General features: G+C 34.1%; 1 protein-coding gene across 3 annotated transcripts in view; it reads right to left on the reverse strand.

Moving 5' to 3' along the window:
* The window catches only part of LOC119076360, a 55706-nt gene extending 35342 nt beyond the window's left edge, over nt 1-20364 (reverse strand). For 2 of the 3 annotated variants that reach the window (XM_037183059.1, XM_037183060.1), the window contains exons 1-4: nt 20099-20364; nt 2919-4119; nt 1549-2661; nt 912-1296 (exon numbers count right to left, since the gene is read on the reverse strand). In XM_037183059.1, coding sequence (XP_037038954.1) covers nt 912-1296; nt 1549-2661; nt 2919-4119; nt 20099-20107 — 2708 coding nt within the window. In that variant the 5' untranslated portion in view covers nt 20108-20364. Of the gene's footprint in view, nt 1-911; nt 1297-1548; nt 2662-2918; nt 4120-7898; nt 8239-20098 lie in introns of those variants that run through there. The other variant, XM_037183061.1, reaches the window with a different exon arrangement.
* Between the last annotated feature and the right edge of the window lie 4307 nt (nt 20365-24671).

Consider the following 24671-nt stretch of genomic DNA (forward strand, 5'->3'; position numbering starts at 1 on the left):
ACAAGTTGCATTTACCGGGTGACTTCATTAGATTTACTTCTCAAAATTTGTATCAAAGGTTCAAAGATCATGTGATGTAAAATACCCGTGAATATTCTGAACATTGAAAGTGTCAATGAAACCGTCAAATATCGCATTACATCAACGCACTTCAAGCAAAAGTGGTACTCTAAATAGGGTACTGAAACTTGACAGTGCTCCATACAAAATTTTACACTGTAAAAATAGTGGGGATAAAATTTCATACAAAATAGTACTCTATTTGGCAGCTGTCATTAATAGCACTTTTGCTTGAAGTGCGTTGATTACATTCAAAACAAATGGCGATAATTCTTCACAAGAACAAAATAAAAGATGGACCACCCTAATTGTAATAAAGTGATGCGCAATATAATTGCCGGAGACAATGCAGCCGAATCGAGTATGTAGGTATATACAAGTTCCAAATACATGAATCGAATAACGATTATGTAACATTGGTGAAACGAAATTGATGGAGCTGTAGATAATTGGCATTGGCATTGACATTGTAATTATTCGATGAGATAAGTATCGATAGATATGAACCGAAATATTTCACATTTTTTTGGGTAAATTTAACCGATTCCCTTGTTCATTAAGGCGAAATTAATACCGACGACTGCTTCGAATAGATTTCCATAAAAAAACCTTTCCTATGTGTACGTCAACAACACTGTTGTTATGATTAGTGCTCAACATGTAGACGTAGATGTCTACCTATTAGCGAACCGAAAGAGTATAAAACTGGTTAAGTAATTATTTGTCTTATCAACAGCAAATTATGTGTTATAGTCGTCGAGTTGGTTTTTTTTTCGTTATTCGTTATTCGTATGACTTGAAACAATATTCACCAGAAACTCTGAAAATTAAATAACACAAACATGACATACCTTTTAGACGACAACGAATAATTGCGCTTTGATGTTGCCACAAAAACGTCATCTTCAACGGTCGGACTCTTAAACACGCCCGGTGAGCTTTTCTTCGTCAGTCCACATGTCACTTTCGATTTCACTTCATTGTAATTTTTCGACTTCACACTCGTCTTATTCGACGCGATCTTATTCATAACGGCGTCCCATTTATTCGGTACCACTTTACGTGCACTGCCACTTGTTACAGGTCGTTTATTTTCCTGATTTTCAATGTCACCGACACTAGACAAAACACCGCTGGACGAAGCATTTTTTATTTTCTCTCCACTCAGTCGCTTCGATTTCGACATTTCGTGTTTTTTCAGCGCAACGTTTGCTTCATTTTTGTTGTGTTTTTGCTCTAAAAGAAATTGTAACGACAATGGGTTATCATTTGATTAAATAATGAATAGAACCACGCAACATTCCGTTAAATTCGATTCATTCGAATACAAGCTGTGCGATATGTATGTTCACCGTATTCACTTTACAACTGACAACTGAAACGGTACAACAACGGTACCCGTCACCACTACACATCCAATATCACACGACTTTATCGAATGAACCGAATTAATAGAATATTCACTGATAACACTTTGTCGATCCCCACCTTTTTCACAACCACTGTTTATAGTCGACGTTGTGCTGTCTGACATGCTGTGCCCTTGATGATTGTTCACGAATGTGTCTGTATGTGCTTCTATTACGGTTGAATTCTTTTTGTTATTGTATTCTGTATTTGAACTTTTAATTGTATCAGTCGATCCATCTGGAGACATATCGCTATCCATTGCACTTCGATGTAGCTCGTCGTCACCACGATTTTCAGCATCTGTAAATATGCCACTTGATTCCATGCACGAGTCCTCGGTGGATGGTTGTTGATTGACATAGTGGTTCACATTGGCATCTTGTACCATTGGTGCACCATACAGTTGTCCATCAATTACTTGCGCTCGACGATCCCCGCGATTAACTATATCGTCTGCGTCGCTTTCAGTGAAGAAATCTGAGTCAGTCATTGGATCCTGTCTTCGAACGATCGCAATATTATTTTGATTATTGTTCATGAGCAGTGGTTCTCGACCACCAATCGGTCGCATTGAGTGAATGCCGTGCATATTTGATGGAGAATGATCACCGCCACGGCTGGCTGGTCTTGACATTTCTCCATCTCCCTGATATCCAGTGTCCAAGCTTGTTATACTAGTTACACTTGTTATGAAACTGTTCGAAACTTTCGAGGCAGCTGACTTAGTCATCTGATCGGTTTTCGAGTATGAATCTGTTTGCGACAGCTGCTGTTCGTGTACGTACTGTCCGTTATTCATTTGATTATCCGTTACCGTCGACATATCAGAAACATCGGTCTTAACACCAATCGGATCCAAAGGCAATTCTTCCGGTGAAGGTGTCTGATCGATACGGCATTGATGCATCGGCATTTTCGGGAATAGCGGCAGATCCAAATTCAAATTTGTATTGTTCGAATCCAGAAACTCTTTCATTTGATCCGGAGTTAGTATGCTTAAGCTTTTCTCATCGAAGGAATGTTGCTTTTTCATGTGACTCGGTGATCCAACATTGGCGGCACTAGATCCAACAGACGAATCGTACAGTTCAATTGAGCAATCCAATGTCCATTCAGTTATATCCTGACCAAATGAAAACCTTTGCTTGTTCGGCATGTCGATAGGAGTACTTGACGCACCGGTAACATCAGCTGAAAGTTAAAGAAATTAGAGTTTCTATTACTGCACTAACTGCTTTGAGGAAAAGCGAGAATTTTCACACTGATGGAAATCATATCGGGAAAAGGAAGAAGAAAATGTTTCCCGTTTTTTATACAAAATTTTCAGTTTCTGAAATTTACATCAGACTGTAAAAACTTCCAAGTACCAAGTTCCTGCACTTTTCCATCAAAGTTTTTTCGCATTAAAAAATCGACCTTACAAAAAATTTCTTTGACGAGTCACTTACCACTAGAAGCCATGTTTCCTCTATCGTCAATTTCCATTACTTCTGCATGATCTGGTACTAAGGGAACGAGGGTATTTTCATGTCTACTTTCATCGCCGAGGCAAAGAAGCATAGTGGTACTTTTGATTGTTGATTCGTCATTGTCAGTGTCATTGATTCTTTCATTTGACGACACAGTTACGGTGGAATTCAAATCAGTTTTGGAGATATTCATCGTTGTGTCCACCAGTAAATTGTCATCCCTCAAGTTTTCGGCTAAATCATGTAATTTTTCCAGCGACGGTAGTGGAACAGCTGGTGTAGATTTTCTAAAAAAACTTGGTTCTGTTGTATCGGCAATATTATCGCAGGTCGCGTCCAGCAATGAGCCTAACTGATTATTTTTCCGGTTGATTACTGAAGGCGTCGAACAAGTAGCGGTATTGTCGAATGGTGACAGATTCGCCTGACACAAAAAGCTTGGCTCTGTAGTATCAGCAATAAAATCTGACTGATTAGTTGCCGGTGACTTATCTTGCGTAGTTTGGGAAAATTCTGTCGGATCTGTGCCAGTAATGTCGAATGATATCGGCGGTAACGGTTTTTCATTGCACAGATATTTTGTGCTGTAATTGGCAATTGGAGTTTCACGAAATGGTGTAGAACTGATTTGTGCAGCAACCACCTTCTTAACCTTTGTAATAGTCCGAGGCACTGCGAATTGTGCAGATGATGGAGCAATTGGTGATATGCTCATGCGTATAGAAGGGTTGCTTGTAGTAAATGTCTGTTCTTGCAGTTTGCTCATCACGTTTTGCGTTAAATTATTTCCTACATCTACGGCTTGTGGAACAACACTCGGTTCAGATTTGTCGAACGTATCTGAACGTTTTAGAGCTGGTCGACTGATAGCAAAAGTCGAATCTTTAGTTGATGAGCTTGTGTCTGAAACTGGTGCGGGTTGCCTCGGCTGTGGATTCATTTTTGGCCGTAGTTCCGGGTCAGGCGGTTTTCCAAATCTACTCTTAAACAATGTCTTCGTAGTGTTATGAACCAGACTAGATGCTTGACATATTTTTTCGTTTGATAATGATTTGGGCAATGTTGATAATTTGGATCCCACCGTTCCGGATGGTTTCGCTATTTTTGATTGCTTAGCTGCGCGAATTTGTGGAATTCGGGATGAGATTCCAATTTCAGGTATATTGGTATGAGATGGATTCTGAAATGGAGAGAAAACCATTATTAATGTGATGAAGACAAACAAGATAGAAAAGATATAGTTTGAGCTATCGATATGGAGAAACAAAAAAAAAGTTTCAGAAGACGACCCTTACATCAATGAAAGTAAATGGATAGGTATGGCCAAACGTTCAAATTTATTCTAGCCGGAGCTGGACTTGTATGGACTGGCCATACCTATTTATCTACTTTCATTGCCTTACACTGAGCGGATCGTTGAACGTTTGATTATTCATACTAAACAATCAACAATTCACAATTTAACGAAAACAACTGCTTTCGAGTATCTCTACGTAATATATTGTTTGCTTCTGGTATACAAGAGGTTGTAGTGTTATGAGAATGCATGAATATAAAACGCCTGATAATAGTCAATTTTACTATACGTTGAACGGGAGTTTACTATAGCCATAAATTATTCAGATGTTGAAAACCTTTTTTTTTAAATTAGGAACAAAATATGTTTTTGTTTTGCTGTCGGTTCTGGCTTGCAAACTGCATGAATTTTTCTTATCCCCATTTTTTTCAATATTTGGAAAATTTTCCCTATCATTCAGCGCAACGAGAACAATTGAAATTGAATAGTCTTTTACATAACAAGCGATAAAAAGATTAGTTCTCGTGTGTATTTTGTTGATCCGTTCGAGGCGATGATTTTGAGGTTATATTTAATTTAATTTTCATCTCTAGGGTTTAACAACTAAGGTATGTTAAATTTTACTTGCAGCACCCTGCGAAAACGATATTTTCATACCTAGGACCCGAAAAGTGCACTCGTCGCACTTTTTCTCCGTCCAATATGAAAAATACTATTTGTACCACGGACTAAAAGTCTTTTTTAGCGAATTCGAACTTCTCACACGCTAAAAAAGACTTTTAGTCCTAGGAACGAAATGTACTATTTCTCAAGGGACACATCGTTTTCATTTTCGCAGGGCTTTGCAAAATACCTTATACATACGTAAGTGTTTGAAAATTGTTATTTTGCCTCGAGGGATTATAGCCCTCGCCTTCGGCTCTGGCCTTCCTTCCTATCGGATAAAAATCTCCAAACATGGATGTAATATACTATTACGTTCAGTCTTTCTATGCCGGATCTTCAATCACCTCCCATCTCGTCCTCACTTCTTGTTTGAGTGTTTCACATTTTCGATATCCATGCGGCAGCTCACGGTGAATTTAATTGACTTTATGATGATCCCTTCCTCTAAATTAAATTACTCCAAGAATCACGTATGCACGTGAAGAAAAAGTGAAAAGAAAAATAATAAAACAAACCCCAGGGAAGTGAATAAGTGGTTTACACTTAAGATCTAAAATCATTACCTAAGTATCCAAAAGAAGCCTACAATTTGTTTACCGACAAATTTCACAACGTAACACAAAAATTCAACGAAACTGAGATTTGAACAAGACCTCATCATAAGCAAATAATTCGTCAATTACTTATGAACAAAAGGCACAATTCACGTAAATACCGTGCGCTGTGCCAACAACGGTTACATCATTATAATTTTACAGAATAAATATGATTGTTTTGCGGAACATTGTTGTTGTGGATATATACATATGGTCCACATACATGTGTTTTTGTAGGAACGATTCTGAAGTTAAAATGTTCTTAATTATTCATGTGTTAAGTGGCTGTTGTACATTAAAATCTTGGATTTTAACTGAAACATATGTGTGTTCATATTGCGTCGTTTGTATTAATTTTGAACATTTTAAATTTGCAGTAATGTTAAGAGCTTTCGTATGTTGACACAGTTTAAGTCATCTAAAATTTACCACACATATTCAATACACAGTGATGATATGATGGAGCGGCTAAAATCATGGGAATAGCAAACAATTTGAAATTAAGTTCAATTGAGTTTATCGATTGAACGAAACCAGAGTATAACCTTTTGGCAAATAAATTTGTAAATAATGTATGTCACAAAGTAATCTCATTTCGTATACAAATCAATAAATGTTTATGTTAATTGGAACTGAATGTAAATTGCAAGATGAAAGCTTCTAATATATACCTAGTAGATGATTTTTGATTATGTTTATATTATTTTTGGACTGGTTCAAGGTTGTAGAGAGACGCTCAGATAAACTTGCTTGAAGAGCAATAATAATTAATATGTGTCCGATCAATAGATTATAATTTCAGGTTTTGATAATGAAGTCGCGTCTCTGTCAATAACATTTAACTAACCAAACTTGACTTGCATTTTTATACGTATTTTTGACTTCTTAAAATCAGGTTGCTCCACAAAATTAAATAAAGAATTCTAACGTAGCTGATGGATAAGCTACTTCATAATTATAAGATTTCTTCAGTTTTACCCTCGGTTATACCGGTTTGTAATTAAAAAAAAACACCAACAGTCGAACTATGTTTCAAAGGGGAAAGTTAGTGCAAATTTATGCTAAATGAAGCACGTCGCAGAGGTTAATAACATGTTGAAGTAAGGACCTACAAACTACAGCGACAAAAAAAGAAATGGAGAAATTGATATGCTCTCGATATCTGCTTGTCCCCATCTCTCCGGAGAGTGTTTACATTAACATTTAATCACATCAAATTAATTAAGGTGTTCAAATTTCATTAGAAAATCAAGTCGCGCATCTCACTAATAAAATGCACATAAATTACCATCGAATATATTTCCAGATTAATAAATCACTCGCAAATTGATGCGGAGAAATTTGTTATTTTTACGAACCTTTGTAAATGATAATTTTCACGTTTTATGTGTTAAATTTATACATTTTTACCGTGGACAATCACATATTGAAAATTGATTTTAAATTTGTTCTGAGCAAGTGGTCAATAAATTAAGATTTTTTTACGAAATCCCACGACTACACATTTGGGTAAAACAAATGACAACAAATCTGCTTATTAGCACCGTTAGGTGGTTAAGAGTATGTGCTCAGACATTGTTTACAAATTGGTTGGGAAACATTATTTGAATTAAACGATAAGTTCGTTCATTCATAAAAATATAAGTTGGAGTTGTGCTCTTACACATACACCTCATCTCACACAACCATCTCGAGTGTATAATAATGAAACCGCACTGTTGATGTTTCAATAACTCATTTGTTTATCATAGATGTTGTTTGTTTTAACATTACCAATTTAAGGCCATAATCAAATGCAAATCACCATTAGATAATAAACAGACAATTTTGTTTTGATCTTCGAAATGAGGGAATTCAATAAAATTTGATTGTAAGCTTCACATTTCCTTACTCAAACTTATTAATTTATTACACTACGACGATGCAATTTACACTTTTTCTTCGAACGTAAAACCCGTAGGACGATTTTTGTTTTGATTTTTTTCTTATTTATTTTCCAACACGATTATAAAATCTCGAAACGTATAGCGAAAAGAAAAATCGTATCCACACTCACACGTGGCTTAGAGCTGAATATGTTAAATGTGAAAATGGATTTGATTTAAGATCGCATTATTATGATTTGAGCGAAAACGGAGATTTGTTTGTTTAAAAAGTTTGTGTAGAGAAGAATTTTGTTTAGAAGTTTCTATAAAAAAAGACACGAAATGAATCATGGACCATTAAATCATTCACGCCGTTCAAGATTATATTTATATCCAATGAAAGTGGTAAAACGTACACGGGTACACTGTTTAATTCATCTATGTTTTTGGTAGGTTTAGATGTACAAATTAATGAACAGGGATTAGAGTGAGAATGGGTGGTCACGGAATAATGGACTCATTAATTTTATATTACCTTACGATCGTGCAAGTTATTACGAAATGCAACGAAATCCGAAATAGTCCAAGGTTCACTAAAACATTTTCAATAAAATCATCTAATCATTCTGTTCATATCAATTCACATGAAAGCCATTTAACACACAACTGCCAATCCCGTTTTACGTTCACATAAAAACAAATCATATTTTTTACACACTTGCTGTCAAAACCGAAACAATTTATTGTTGCACTTGTCTCGCAAAATGCTCATTAAGATGCTGAATGTTACAAGTGATTACATAGAAACTTGCATAATCTCAATGTTTCTCCACAACATTTTCTTGCCTTGTAACATCTAACAATAACTTGTTAATCGCTATTGGCACAGTGATTCCAGTATTTTGTATGAATTTTTTTCGCTTGTCATCGGAATTTTTAGTCATGAACATTCAGTAAACAATTACTTATTCAAATTTGTAAAAAAATGCTCGCCGATAAAATTAGTTTTGCATTTTATTTTGTCAATAATTTCTAAACCGCATCGTCGAGGTATACATAATAGCACACAAGTGTTGTCGAGCGCGGACTATCTTTGTGACTGTTAAATTAATTAAACTGAAATGTGCGAGAGTGGTGTATAGTGTGCCGCTCAGCAAGTTGCTTATACATATAAAAAACAACCATGGACTTTATGTAGGTAACTTTTATAGTTATAGACAAGAAAGCAACGCTGTTTAGCCTTTTCTCATTTCTGCTTTTAATAAGTTTTGAACGACAGTGTTAAAACGGTTATCTGATCAACCGTACTTATTTATCCTTGATAACCGACCGCAATAATTCTTTTTCACAAAAATCAATATAACAACCCCAACTCGACTATTTATTGTTTCGTTACAGAACGTTTGGAGCTTTAATTTCGAAGGAGAGATCCTAATCTAGCATTTCAATATTACAGAGTTTCCGACATCATTTGCGCTTAATTGCTTCAATCGATATATTGAAATATTATAACAAGTAATTTGGTTAGTAGTTTCATCGTGATAAACCAGAATTACTAATAATTATCGATTGTTTTCTTTTCGGTTTTGTTTTTGCATTCGATTTAGTTTCGATAATTTTGTTCTTATCTTCGCATTGAAATTGGTGAATAAATTTTAACTCTTCCATAACATTCAGTTAATCATCTGCTATCCACAGCAACCAAAGAAATAACCGGTGCTCTACGGTTAATATGATCTTTGTAGTAAAATGAATGTCTGAACAAATGAAGTACAAGATTGTGTATCCCTGATCATACCCTTGTCATTTCAAAAAGTTGAATTTTTTCTAATTTTTTTAAACCAATTTATTAATACTTCTTTGTGGGGGTACGTGTGAAGTACAAAGAATTCAATTGGATTCGAAGTTAACCGAACACACGAAAAAAGACGAACAAATGCAAACAAGTCCAAACTATGTATGTTGAAATAAGACCTTGAGTATAAAGTTTCTGCATATTTGAGCATTTTTATCGTTTACAAAGTTACCAATAATTGCCTTAATTTCAAACTACATTTCATTTGCGCTAAATAAAAACTCAAGAAATTACATGGAACGTAAGCACCTGTTCGTTTTACAAATAACGATATCTTACAATTTATTATTATTCTATTCTCCACCGAAAGTAGTTAAAAGCTTCATAAATTAAAACTTTTTGTCTGCAAATCAAAAAAAGAAACGTAAATTAACGTAAGTTTTTGATACTTTCCCAAAACTCAAACTCTAAATCCATGGAATCTTTTCCTATAAAGTAAAAAAAGCAAAATATACGCTCAATATACTCAACAATGACCTTATACTGAAAACAGAAATTTATGAGAATTTTTGAATATATTTTACAATAGCTGATTCGAGAAAAGATTCACCGCATGTGAATTTTGTAAAAAAAAGGCATATTAACGCACTGCCGACAGAGCGTACTATATGGTGTATAATATGGCGGAGAGCCCATTTCCGTTTTGTGCTGTTTTTATGCGGTTTCGATGAGTGAATGTTTCAGCAAATCATTAATTGTTAAATGGAAAAATTGTATCTAACAGGAGGTAACAAGCAATGAAATCTTAATGAACGTGTAGTCGTACATACAAACAATGAAGTGCATTTATACTTTTCGGTCATTAGCTAATTGAATGTCTATGTTGTTAACTTGCAAGACCTGAGAGTATATTTTATGCAAAATTCGTAAACATTATTCATTTTGGTCATTGAGGTATAATTCCTGTTCGACTTACAATACAACATATCATAGGTTGGAAAAGTGCATTTCGTTTTTTTTTTCTGTCTTTTATTGTAAGGTTTCTCAAAATTGGTTTACTGGTCACCATCGTGCGCTTATTAACAATGTTTTGTCACGCACAGAAATTCGATTCATTCGGGTGTACATTCAATGTCTAACATCCATAGAAAATCCGTGTGACAAAACCTATATTTAATCGGAGAATTATCGGTTTAATTGCATTGTTATGTTGTGATTATACGTAATTAATTTTCATACGGCCAGTAGTTATGTTCATAATGGTTATTCATTAAAAGTATGCAGCAAACATACAAATATTTGGAATTGTTGAACTTCGTAATGACGTTGCATATATGCAAAATGAATAACTCACGATATAATTGGGTATAGTGCTGGAGTGGAGTGTAATGCATTAATTCATTTTGAAAAAGTATTTTATATTCCAATGTGTAAATATAGCAAAAATAGCAAAAATAAATAAATAATCAAGTTATTGTGCACATCTAACTACCGTATAAATTTTAAGCAGAATCAACCTACTTATGAAACTATCAGTGCAACCAGTGCATTAAAATTAATGACTTTCTTTGTGTACTTTATGGTTAACGGGAGACTCTATTCGATATTGCCAGCTATTTGCCATCCAGTCGTCTTCACTAAGACTCACTTCTTTACAATGAAAATCTAAAATTACACAGCAGATCAGACTCCAAGCATTATCAAGGTCTGTACTTAAAAATTTTACATTTCATTAAAGAAAATCGATGCACGACCACGGGCAAACAGTATATAATCTCCTGTTCACCATAATTTTATAAAACACACATTTGAAACACACTAAACGATGTGTATGGTTTCAAAAGATTATGTGGCGATGGGAGAATATCCATATGCTTTTACCTATAATACATCTACGGTTAATACCGAACCAGACTGTTCATATTTGTTTGGGATTTTTTTCCGGCAGAGTAAATTCGAAAAGCTTTGACTCTATGTGTGAAACGCTGCTATTATGTACTGTAATGGGATGCTCTAGTGTACGTTTAAATATTGCTATCATATAGCTTTCTGGCAAACAATAATTTACTATCATCACGAGCACCCTTTTTTGAGCGTTTTTTAACCCGAACGTTTTTAGCCCCGTACGAAGTACTGGGGGCTTATAAGATTAATATGCCGTTTGTAACACGTCGAATTGGAAGCAGACAGTAAGGGCAAAGCATTTGGTTATGTTAATAGATGACGAATCCGCAATAAAAAAAAAATGTCCGTCCGTCCGTCCGTCTGTGACCCCTCTAGCTTGAGTAAATCACAACCTTTTTTGAAAATTATTTTTTTCCCCGATTGGTATCGACAAAAGTAAGGTCAACTTCGAAAATGGGCATGGTAGGGTCGGCCCTTCTAGAGCTAGGGCCCTATAGGTGTTTTTCAGTCTTTCGACGAGTAGAACAAAGTTGCTGAACATTGTTTTTGGGTAAGATGCAACGTGGGCTTGTTGGGAGGGCTCAAAGGTCGTTACTCGGCCCTAAGTGTTTTTTGTACATAAATCGAGTAAATCTCATCTGATTTTGCTAGATTTAGTTTTTTATGGAAGGTAATTGAATACCGAAAAGAACGTGTCGAAAAAAATTTCAAATTTGGGCCTTTGGACTAAGGCCACTACTCGGCCCTAAGTGTTTTTTGCACATAAATCAAGTAAATATCATCCGATTTTGCTAGACTTGACTTGCATTTTGGTAACAGACGCATTAGAGGGTTGTAGACGTATTAGGGTTCCGGGCGAATTACGGCTACGGACGAAATAGGATTACGGGTCTTACGGGGCTAAGTCGCAGCAAACGCTCCGACTGTTCTGATGCCTTGTTTTATTTCCATGTGTGTGTGTGTGTGTTATATACGTAATATGCGAATAAATCAAGTGACTATATTTCAGTACAGTATAGCAAGCGGACGTGGTTCATAGGGTAGAAAAACTTGAATTTCAAATCTACACTAAAATGGAGTATGAAATTGGAATCCACGTGCACAAAAAGTCGACTGAGATTTCAAATTGATATATTCCAGCAAATGTGTTTTTATTCATCTGCATGCATAATGTAACATCGTCTACAAATTTACATAGAAAAACAAACCTACATTACATCAAGTCATATTGAGGCGTTTCACTTAAAATACTATTTTCATCTTCCTTCTTTTTTAACAAAAAAGAAATGTCTTTCTGCTCCCATTCACACGAACACTATGAATTTGGAATTAGAACACTATTCTCATACCAACCGGAAACGAACAGAAAATCATTTTGTTTTTCTTCTTCTTCCTTGTTGTACATCGGAGTCTATTGTAAGAGTCTTCGATTTCTTATTTCCGGCAATAGTTTTCCATTTGATATTTTGTTGTTTCGGCTGCTATACATTGGAAATAATTTCGAAAATAGATCTTCGCGGTGACAACACGGTTCGTGTTCTGTTCAACAATATGGAATACTAAAAAGAAAATAGTTCCTAGGATCGTTGGTTGGGAACGTATTGCCGATGTTATGTAAAATTAGATAAAAGATAAACAAAGTTCTAGGAAAAAGGGGGTTTCAAAGTGAATATGAATAGTGATTGATGTTCGACTTTAGCTCCGTATTTACCGACCGATTTTAAATCCAAAGTATTTTTAATTCACAAGAATAATTCCACTATTATTCCCAAATGACCTTTCCAATTTTATCAGTGAAACTGTAGTTGCAACGTATTCATTGCATTACGTTTACGCGGGATATAAGTTAAATTTATACATGAACACAGATGCAACGAAAGATTCCAACATTATTTTCCGATTTCTTCTTATTTTGTGTGTTCTACTTACTATAAATAAGCCAGACGAATCAAACACGTTCAAAGTTATAACAATTTTTTCTTGTGATTTTGCATAATGCTGAAGGTAGCGATTTACGACTTAACCGGGAAAGCATAAGACACCTTGTATAACACTTGTAAGATGTGTTTTCATACTCTATTTAATACAATATTATGCTGGAGTAAACAAAATGGGTGAGTTGAGGATGTTTAATTTTTCTTGGAGAAAAGTTGCAACGAAAGTTTTCTATAGTTTTGGCACGTTGTTGTTTGCATACGTAATCTAAATAAAGTATTGTTTCAATCTCTTTGTGCACTTAAGCTTAATTCCATTTTTTGTTAGATTAATTGAAGAAGAAACATCGTTAGCTTTAGATGTGAAGCGAAGATGATTGTGATGACATGTGGCGTTGTCACTTTACTTTTGCTGAGATGGAATTATCACTCGTATTTTTACAATTAAGCTAAGTATTTACGTTTCAAAAGTCTCACAGTTCGCATCGACCGTTGTTTATTTGGAGTTTCTTTCACAAACTCAGATTCCAATCATTAACAGCTAGCTCTTCGACAAGATATACAAGTGGTACTATGTTCATGGAATAACCTGTTTGTAACACATAATTCAAATCATTTTGTTATGTTGTGTTTTGTAAGTAACAATTGAAGTACAAGATTTAATAGATTCAGACCAATGTATAAACGAACTGAATCGGAAGGACAATTTAGCTGAGTGATTAATTCTTAACATGTTATTAATCTACTAAAGTATTATTGCACTATAAATGTTAATTAAAAAACTTTGATAAAGTAGACAGGGAAAATTGGACAATAGATGGGAATATGCGATGAGCTCTAGCTATTTTCTTCTTATGTTATAGCAAATGTTGAGACAAACGAGGTAGAAGATTTTTACCAAACAAGAAATGTTACTTAAAAGGAAGTAAGAGATTCAGCATTATGCTTGTCGTGAAACTTTTATTTTTTCATTGCAAACAATTATTTAAAAAAAACGCTAAACCATCCACCACTGAGAATTCAACGACTTTACAAATTTAATTAAATTTGTAAAGAATTTTCACAAATACTGTTTCTCCATGAGCATAAGAAAAAGTTTAATCACTCGTGATGACGAGCTTTCGGTAGAAGATTTTTCGAAGAAAATAAACTTCACCCCAATCCACTGTATCCATAAAATTATTGATTAAACCACTGGATTCGATGTATGTGTACACGAACAGGAATTCGTTGAACATAATTATTCGAAATTGAGATACATATAGACGGTTTGATTGATTTACCTTGTCGATTCCAATTGAGATTAATTCGATAGTAGAAAAAGCAGCCGATAAAATTGCACACATCGATTTCTGTGATTACAATTTATTTGCGAAAGTTTGGAATCTTAAGTTGATGATCGAGTTAAGATAGTTCGTACAATGAAAACATCACTTTTTTGTTATTGTACGTTCATTTCATTGTTTATACAATTCTCACCAGAAGATTCTGGTTTGCAAAAAGTCGAGATGATTAGTTTACTTTATACCACGAGATCTTTTTACAGATAATTCAAGGTTAAACTAAATTTGGAAGCGTTCTTCTTATAAACCATAAGTCAAGGCTCTGTTTGTACTAAAATTAAAATAACAAATTTTCCAACTAATCTCCCTTTCAGTTGTAGTGAGGTGTGAAATAATGAACGAGTAAGCCGCATGTGGGAAACTATGATGTTTGTTTATAATTTATTATGGCGCTTCTGATCAATGAAAATAAAAAAGTTAATTAATTTAGATGTTCTGTTGTGGAAGTATCAACGTGTGTGAATAAAATGATGTAGATATTAGTGGTTGGATAGCAGGTGTGAAAATAGTTTTCGTTATTCGTGTTGGTTTTACACTCTCCGAGCGAGCAAAGTGGTGAATTTAAAAATAAACAAATTACTGTGCTAGCCTCCAGAAATGTTTTCATTTTACCGGACCTGCACATACATTTACTGCCAGGTTTAATCTAGATTGCTTTTCCATACATTCACCTCTCTCAGTTTCAAAATGAGTGTGTATGCACTCACGTCTGGAGCACTAGGATTAGCGTTAGCCTTATAATACATTAGAATCGCTATTTCACGAACCTACACAGCCACATAAAGCACTCTTTGCGTGTTATGTAGACAAGATTTGATTGCATTATCAGCCGGAATCGAAATCGAATTTAATTTCCATTCGTGTATGTTATCAAAACGGCATGTCTGTATCCAATTATGTAAATGCTAATTGATACACGCTCGGTATAATGTATGGTAGGTAAGCAAACGAACAACATATCGAGACATTTATGAAGTCGACATGTAAGAGAATACTTTACTTAGGTTCGTTCAAACCATTTCGCATAGCAGATAATCCCATTTACCATGTTTGATTTATCAGCGTATTTCTGGATTACATTGCATGTATTTCGTCTGCTGGTATTGTTATTGTTAATGCCATGAAGTTATTGTGGAATGTGTACTGCCTCATATATCAGATACGAGGGAAATATGCTTTTGTTCTGAGAATTAAATGCGAAATATTCCTTTTGTCACATTTGTACAGTGCTGGAGCACCTCTGTTGAATTAGTGGAGAGTATATACTTGCTTGCACAGAGCGATAATAACTGATTTCGGTTGGATTGATGTATGATACAAATTGTCGTTCTCTCAAATCATATGTAACGCTAATGAAGAGTAATGCAACATTTTCATTCTAACTGCACAGTACCACCGATGCATTGTGGCTTGTATTTGCAAGCATTGTAAATTAAATTTATTGTTTTATGGCAAGAGAATTTAATAATAACACTGAAGCGGAGAAAGTTTAATTTACTTAAACAAAACAGCAACAATGAGAAACTCTTAATTAGATGGTGTTAGCAGTATAAAAATGATGATGATGGATTCAGTGACTTGCTTAACCGCTATTTTGTTTGAGTACATTATAGACAGAATAAAAACGAAAAAATAAAACAGAACAAACTGACCTACAATGGTGATGTATGAACAACAGATTTAATTTAAAATTGATGGTTTTGTTCTTGTCTACGCAAACGGGTTCTTCAATGAATCGGAAATTATTTTTGTTAAAAGCATCAATTTCACTCCAAGACGGTCTTAATTGATGGCCAATTAATATTAATAAATATCTCAATTTGGGAAATCCAATCAAGCAAGACTCATCTAACGAAATTAATCTGTGCGCACAGATAATTACAATTGATGGCTCTGAAAAGGTCACAATTATATCCTATACAATCTCTCTGAATCGAATCATCGATTCAAGATTTCTACCTTTTTTATTGCAAATAAATTCTAATCACAAATTCTTGTGTGCTGGTTGTTTTATGAGAGGAACAGAGGATTGACATTAGTCGAGGGGGCAGACACTTATCAATTCGCACTAATAATGGTTAATCGCTGATCAACCACAATTTAATTTTTAATTTTTAAGTTAATTATCAACGCGACGCGATGTCAAGAATAATCTATGACTTCTAGGCAAGTGTCCTATGTGTAAGATAAAAATATTGAAGTAATAGATTTTGTATCAAAACATCAGAAGCTAGACTCATATGGTAACAGATTTAATGATTTCGTTGTTATAAGAGCATCTCAACGGTTAAATTGAGGAATGCTTGTTCACATAAGTTATTAATGTCAAGGCACACGTTATACCGGTGGACTGTGGTTAGCCGAAATTAAATTCCTTTAAACTTTTCTACTTAATTCATCATTACACTTTCACTTTGTTTAGCTTTGTTTCAAGTACTCAACCTAGCTTTAACCCACTTTCATACATGATGAGGTATGAACTAACTAGCCTGGACGAAAAAGTCAAAATTCAGTTCATGACTGTCTATGCGTATACATAATGATCATTTATTATTCAGTCGAAAATTCTTACACCATGCCACAATAACATTTGTATTGTGAAAGAAAACAGAAAGGAATTATGTGTAGATATCTATACCGATAAATACAATAGGTGAGTGTGTAGTGTAACATATTATCGAAATGATAGATATGTAATTTCCTTTATTTCGTTTTTCGATTTATTTCTCATACGATTTTCTTATTGTGTGAAAAACGATGAGGATTTAAGTCGAAGAAATGTCATGTAGAAAATAAATCAGTGAAAGAAAAATAGAAGCAAGAGGTGTATCACATTCATTTATAATATATATATTTTGGTTGTGTTACGATACAGCACGTATAATGTATCTCGTGAACTGAACATCGTAAATATGTAACGTTGTTCAAGAGAAATAAACGAGGAAATGAATTGTAACAATTACTTTTGCCAATATGTGCAATGGTAATAATTTAATTATAGCGGAACGTGGCGCAACTAAAATTTCTGCAAAATGTGAGTATTGTTGCGTGTATTGGGATTAACCAACTTCATTTAAAAAAATCTTTAAATAATTTTAACATGCTTGCTGGTCAAAAATCGTTCTTTTCATCGAATTTCATGAACTTTTGACGCAAAATACTAGCGAGAAAAGTAAAAAGTCACATCATTGTGTGTTTATTGACCTCGTCTTCGCCTCGGATCAACCAACCCGAAAATTGTACTTATCAACTCTTATCGTATATTATGCAAATGACTGTTTTGAGGTCGTCCACCTTTTGCAGATGACTATACAATTTGTTATCATGTTAGTCTCGCGTAGTAAAGCTGGATTCTCTTTTGCAAAACAGCCTTCCGAAATCGGACGCATTTTCCAGTGGACTTTTTTATATGTGCCTAGAAAGGTATTCGACCCTAGAAGCCAAAACCAAAACCGAAACCAAAACCAAAAGGTGATCAAAAACCGAAAACTTTCACTTTTCTTACAAAAATTTCTCCAGTTATACGAGCCATCCAGGGTCGTGTGGGGTGTCATTAGAAAGGTAATCACATGTACTATTGAGCCGAATTAAAATTCATCCACACTAAAATGTGTGCAGTTAAACGTTAAAGTTTTCAACAGATGACTTACACTGTCCTTACAGAAATTTCTCGAGGTACACAAAACGTACATGGTCATGTGGGGTATTATTGGAAAGGTAATTTCATGTGCTTTTGGGTCTTATGGGGTTTGGATGCATATGTCCTATTTGGCCCAAAAGCACATAAAATTACTCAAATGATACCCCACACGACCATGTACGTTTTGTGTAGCTCGAGAAATTTTTGTAAGAACAGCGTAAGTCTTCGGTTGAAAACATTAACTGCACATATTTCAGTGTGGATAAATTTTAAAACTAATAAGTAAGCCTATTCGGCTCAATAGTACATGGGATTGCCTTTCTAATTAATGCTCACACGACTCTCTACGGCTCGTGTGACTCGTGTAACACAAGATTCGAAGAATTTTTTTGAAAGTAGTTTTGGCTCCTAGAGTTGAAGTTCTTCCAGGTACATATACAAAATTCCACTAGCAAATGTGTACGATTTCGGTAGGCTGTTTTTCAAAAGAATCCCTCGAAACGGACAGTAAAGTAACAGATTTTGCATCAATCTGGTGAAATATTTATATCGAAAGAAGGAACGAACACAATATGCATTTTGTAAAAGGTAAAATAAAGGCGGACTCACGTGAAAATATCGAACACCTTGTAGGTTTTAAGAGTCAATTCGCCAAAACTTCGAACAGCTTATATGGAATTCAAGCCGACAGCGATCCAAACGAGCTATGGCTCAAATGAATCGTCGTTCAATTCTGATAATATCGTGGAACAACTTTTTTCCCGAAAAAATTTTGTTGGGCTGTCATGGCCCCTAGAAAAATTTTCTCCGAAGTGGTCGCGAAAATCGTTTTTTATCAATTACTCCAACATGCGAGATGTGAATAATGTAAAATTGTGTACGTTTATGAAGGTCGATGAGCTGAATATTGTTGACCAACAAACGCCGAAGTTCGACCCACCCAGCCGCCACAACAAGTGAAAAACATCGAAAAAACCAAAATTTTTGAATGGCTCTGGGCGGTTGGGAAAGTTAGTAGCAGGAAGCTCTAGCCCGGAGTTTTGTAGCTTACTTCTCGCCCTATCCATTGACACCCCACTCGACCATACTCACCGTCCAGTTTATTTCTCACAATGTATCTCAACCGATCAAATTTTGGAAAGTCTTCGAAAGCTCCCCAAATAACGTTTTTTCGAGCGAATTTTATTATTTATAGTTTTACGAGATAATAGTCAGTAAAACTAACGTGATACAGCCAGAAGATGAGCCATAGATCTTTTTTGTAGAGGCCAAACTGCCAAATTGAATCAAAATTCCAAAATTTTATCTCATCAATTTTTTGAAAATAGTAAATCGAGCTCAAAATTGCGGCTAGTCATCTGTTACCAATAACAACGACAAAAATAAGCTCTGTGCCTTGCAAGTTTCTTCTAATATAACAGATTTCAAATTAAACAAAAGATGTAATAGAATCAACGGGTCCTTGAAAATTAGCAAATAGTTCATTTTTGCGCAGTCTTTTTGAAATAAAGAAAATTTTATAAAAGCCGCTGCACCATAACTTGGTGATCAGACCGTGATACAATTGCCGTTTATGAAAGATTGGTTAACTACTTGACACAACCCTTTCTTGCTTATTCAAGAACTTGCGACGAAACAAGAATCGAAAAAATAAAACTAACGGTCAGAGATGTGTATAGTTCGGCGTGGGTTGTTTCAGTAAAAATGTATATGACGACGCATTATCTGTTACTTTTGATCAACTTTTTTTAAAAGCCAATCAAACGATTGAACACATTGAAAACAAAAACAATTGGTTGGACAAAAAAAGTTGCATAAAGGAGCGACGGATTGTAATTTTATATTCGACAAATACGCCGTTATCTTTGAGAGGAATAACATAAATCAATTCTCGACTCGGCAAAGATTGCCACCAATAATAATCATTGAAATAAGACTGCCACTGATACCTACAATAAATTATTGAATGGAAAGGGCCCCATTTGCAAGCATTTTTATGTGTTTGGTCTTATCACTAACGCAATAAGATCGGTTCTTTAAATGGAGTCAAAGATCACTTATGTTCGATTAACAAAATTCATTTTTTGATAAATTTACAGTTATTCTCATAACACTCACCCTAGCCATAATTTTGCACGCTCTTGATGTAATCCCAATAAGTTTATATCAATATCGAACCAGGTTGCGCACTTTTTTGCTTCACAGAAACGATAGTTAAATTGAAAATGTCAGAACATTGAATTACCACAAGCACTAAATAATTAAAAAAGAATTTTCCTTAAACATTAAATAAATCGATGCGTTTCAAAGAAAATCATTCGCGTATTTAAATCACAGATCCACTCTCGAATAATTTCGTTTGAACACTGAAACACTTCGTCATATCACTGATGGGTAACAAAGCTTTTCCATGATGTTATGCGATGAAAGTGAAAGAGACGGCAAGCGCGTATACGATTTGAGCGCAGTCGTAAATATTATCAGTTCGAGTGTTTTTGTTACAACAAGCAAGAAGACAACATAATAATGGAACAAGTGCAAACCATAAATTGTATGAAGAAGAAATTTGTAAAGATTTATGAAGTTTGTAGCACTAGGCCAACTATTATTAGTATGCAGTAGACCAGCAAGTTTGTGCAATTAATGTTTAAGAAAAACTAATTGATTATTTCTTTGTAGGATTAGTATATCTAAAGGTATCGATAGAATTAGGTAAATATTTTTCTGACAGAACAAAAGGAAGTCATGCCATCAGTAGCTAAGTTTATAAATTCCATTAACTGTAACTAACTAATAGAAAGGATTTACCTTTCACAGCCAAGAAACATATCAATAAGAATAGCTATTGAATCTATTACTTGATTTGATCTACGTATCTTCGACTCAGTTTATAACAGATGATAAAACGCGGAAAAACTGCCCCAGCTATACTTATGCCTGTTTAATCATTGAATGCATTATTGTTATGCAAAAGCGAGACAAATGGATAGAAAATTGAAAAACGCATGATTATCATAGCGTTCGAATAAGCAAAGCATAATTTCTACAAAAAAAATAGAAATGCGCAAGCCCCAATTTTCAATCGATAATGAAAATTGTGTGGGAAATCGAAAAGACCACTTTTCTGCCAAACATAAAATGATTTTATCTTTTTTTCTTGGATTGCTTTTAATGCTCCATAAGTTTGTCTTGACTCGATGTACACATGATGCATGTTTAAAGGATTTATCTTATTTCACACGCTATAGACAAACTTTGTTATTTGAAAAACAAAGTTTTCTTCGGACAAAAGCGGGCAAAATACAGTTTGCTCACATCACCCCACGGAAACGACATTTGCAGTAATTTTCATTTCCATATGGCTTCTAGAAACTACGTCCCTGTTTGGAACTTTCTATTTAGTAAATGTGAGGGAATGTGAGACATGGGCTGTAATCACACAGGGTGCACGACCTTAAATTATTGTTGTGACTTCCTTATTTTATATCGAAAAATATCGAAACAAGGATGACATCTATTATTGCGTCGTTCTGTTTCCATGGATTATAGCGGCAAAAAAATACCTGCACAAGAAACATTAAAACCCCAAAAATCAGTTTGTCATGAGGAATTCTTCGAAGATTCCTTAGGCTTAGGGTCTACGGCTGCGAGTATGAGCAAAAGTATGGGTAAAAGGGGATATTCGAATGTATGAGGAATTAATAAGACGTATGCACAGTACCGGCATTTTGAGAGAATTATGGTACCACCAATTACTTCTTTAATCTTTTTTTATTACACTAAAGGTTTTGCGACTAGTGAGAATGTCTTTTAAAATGTTATGGGTGGATATGTAAATAGAGAGTACATAGGTTATACGATTTTGAGTTACATCGGTTTCGGATCGACTACGGGCTTTAAAAGCATTGACCTTGTTTATCACCCAAAAAAATTATAATCAGCAAAGCTGAACATTTTTTTTTGAATCGGGACAAGTACAAATGTGTAAAGTAGCAGTATATACTTACAACTAAAATACATTAATATTCAGCTGAGCAGGACATCATTCCTGTCTATCTTGTAGAAGAAAGATCTTTATTTAACTGTAAAAAATACAAACAAAGTGTGCTCAATAGATAATAGTACTGTTCAACAGTACAATAGTACTACTCAACTACCACGAAAAATGTACTGCTAACATCCTCAAAAAAAAAATTCTGTTTAGGAGGGCATTTATAAAAAATTATGGGCATTTAAAACCATGGACATGAAATATCTATTGCGAGCCGCATCACAAGGAGCTGCAAGTAAGGAATTGATCTGCTTGGGAGAAAATCACGCAGACATATTTGTCGAAAATTATGTCTCGATCCGTAGGGTTTACAGAAAAAAAGAAAAAAAATGGAAAAACCACTTTCGCTTAGCTGACTTCAAATTGGTTTGGAAAACGTTATTATCAGAATACATGTAATCGATTTAAAGGTTATGTTGTTTACCTTCATGGACAGCGGTAAGAATGTTTGCACGGAAAGCGTTAAAACCAACCATTCTGCAATGAGGTGAAGATGGAGTCCGATTTATCTATCTCGACTCTAGGCGTTGAGAGGGATGAACAATTTTTTGTTTAATTAAAGGATATAAAAGTTTTAAGAATTTAATTTTAAATTTCGCATTTTTTTTATTTATTTTTTAGTCAAAACTTTCATTTAACACATTCTTATCTAATTGTTTCAAATACAATCTAAAAAATACACAGTCAAATATAGCTAAATTTATAATTATTATTTATATTACGTTTTTATGTTCTATCATTTACTCACTTTCAATCGAACAGAATAAAACAAGAAAAAAATCAATTATAACTCAATCGTATAGCGTTTTGTATTTTTTTTTACGAAAAAAGACAAGCCAAAAATGGTTTTTTAGGACGTGAAAAGCATTATATTTACAGCACCAAAGGGGGGCACTCGTTATAAATAAAATATTTTGTTATATACCAGTAATTTGATATAACGGCTGCAATATTAAAAAAACATATTGCAGCGCAAACTGCTGGTAGGCATATAATAATAATAAAAATTGCAGATAATTTAATCAAACAGTTTTTTGTTTTGTTTTATTATTTTCTCTTTCATTCGGTTTAGTCATTCGGAAAGTTCGAAGTAATAAATAAAGTGGACATTAATAAAATGTGCTCTAAAAATTGTAGCTCAGTCACTTAAAATTACGCTCGTCTGTTACTGAAAGTCCTCACTATAAATACCCAGAGAGAACGACTATATATATATGTTCATAATTGAAGGCACAAACAATTAAATGAATTAGGCATTATGACTACTAATTCATAAATTTGTAAACTTGTACTAGTTGAAAACTCTGGGTGGCGGAAGAACAGCAAATGAAATCTATAAAAGTCTAAAAGACAATTCATGGTGGTTAACGATCACAGGCACTACTTCAAAATTACTTCACCGTTAAAATATGTCTTTTAGAAATGCTATCGAACAATGTTGGAATAATTTACTCAACGAGCGAAATCTTGGTTTAATTACATATTGCACTTAACTGAAACTTTTGTGTCCAGGTGAGGATAGAGGTCCCACTACGAATCAAATCGAATCGGTTTTTAGTCTCAGTACAGATCAAATTATTTTAATTATACCAAGTCGTCATGTTTCTGTATCAAAAATGTTTTAAGTCAATACTTTTAAAATGAATGTTTGTGTAGGTTAATATTACGAAAATCGGCTTATGCACGATTTTTTTTGAAGCATTACATAAAATTGAAAGCCGTTCGAGCTGAGCCATTTTTAGAGCACCACAAAATTAAGGATCTGTACGCCTTTATTTACATATGTAATCCAAATGTTAATATTTTTTTTTGTTTTGTATCTTTGTAAATATCTTAGTTTCATTCATTTTTTTCTTCTGTATTGTAAATAGTAATTTTTTTTCATGTAAATATTTTGAGAGGCCATTTTCTTCGTTTTAACAATTTATTTATTTTTTAAGTCACTTAATTTACTCATTTTAAAATTTTGTCGTAGGCAAATTTCTTAAACGAAAGAATATAAATCAATAGAAATTGTAATTAGGCACTTCCACAATGAAAATAAAAATAAATTTTTCTCTCTTTGCTTTTGTAAATTTCAAAATTTTCTTAGAATAAACAATAAACACAAAGGGCACATTATGTACATGCGCAAAAAATATGCAAATAGAATTTTGAAACAAAAGTCAACAACAAATAAAAATAAGTTTTTTTAAAGTAATGAATGGGATAGATTATTAAAGCATCAAACTAGTCGTAAATATTTCAACATTAGAAGAAAACTGTAAGGATCAAACACCTTTCTTATAACACATTGGGTTTTATTCTTAGAATACGACAACAACTCTAACCAAAGACTAGCTGTCAGCAAATGTAGACAAACAGATACTCAAATGATTTCTTAATTTGTAAAGTCGGACAAAGAATTTCTGATAAGTTTTAGTAAAATTGATTCTTGTAATTTTCCGATCCGACTATTCTGAACGTCTGCATGCTCTTGGTTGGCCTACATGATCATTTAATCCTTTAGTATATGCTGGCGATACAACCATTGCTTATGTTACTTCTTTAATCGCTTAGTGTTTGTTTTATACATTTTTCCACATTGGAGACCGGAGTTCATCACTCATTTTCTGTCGTCAGCTAATCTATCCCAATTTA

This window comes from Bradysia coprophila, unplaced genomic scaffold (genome assembly GCF_014529535.1).
Source record: "Bradysia coprophila strain Holo2 unplaced genomic scaffold, BU_Bcop_v1 contig_232, whole genome shotgun sequence".
NCBI lineage: Eukaryota > Metazoa > Arthropoda > Insecta > Diptera > Sciaridae > Bradysia > Bradysia coprophila.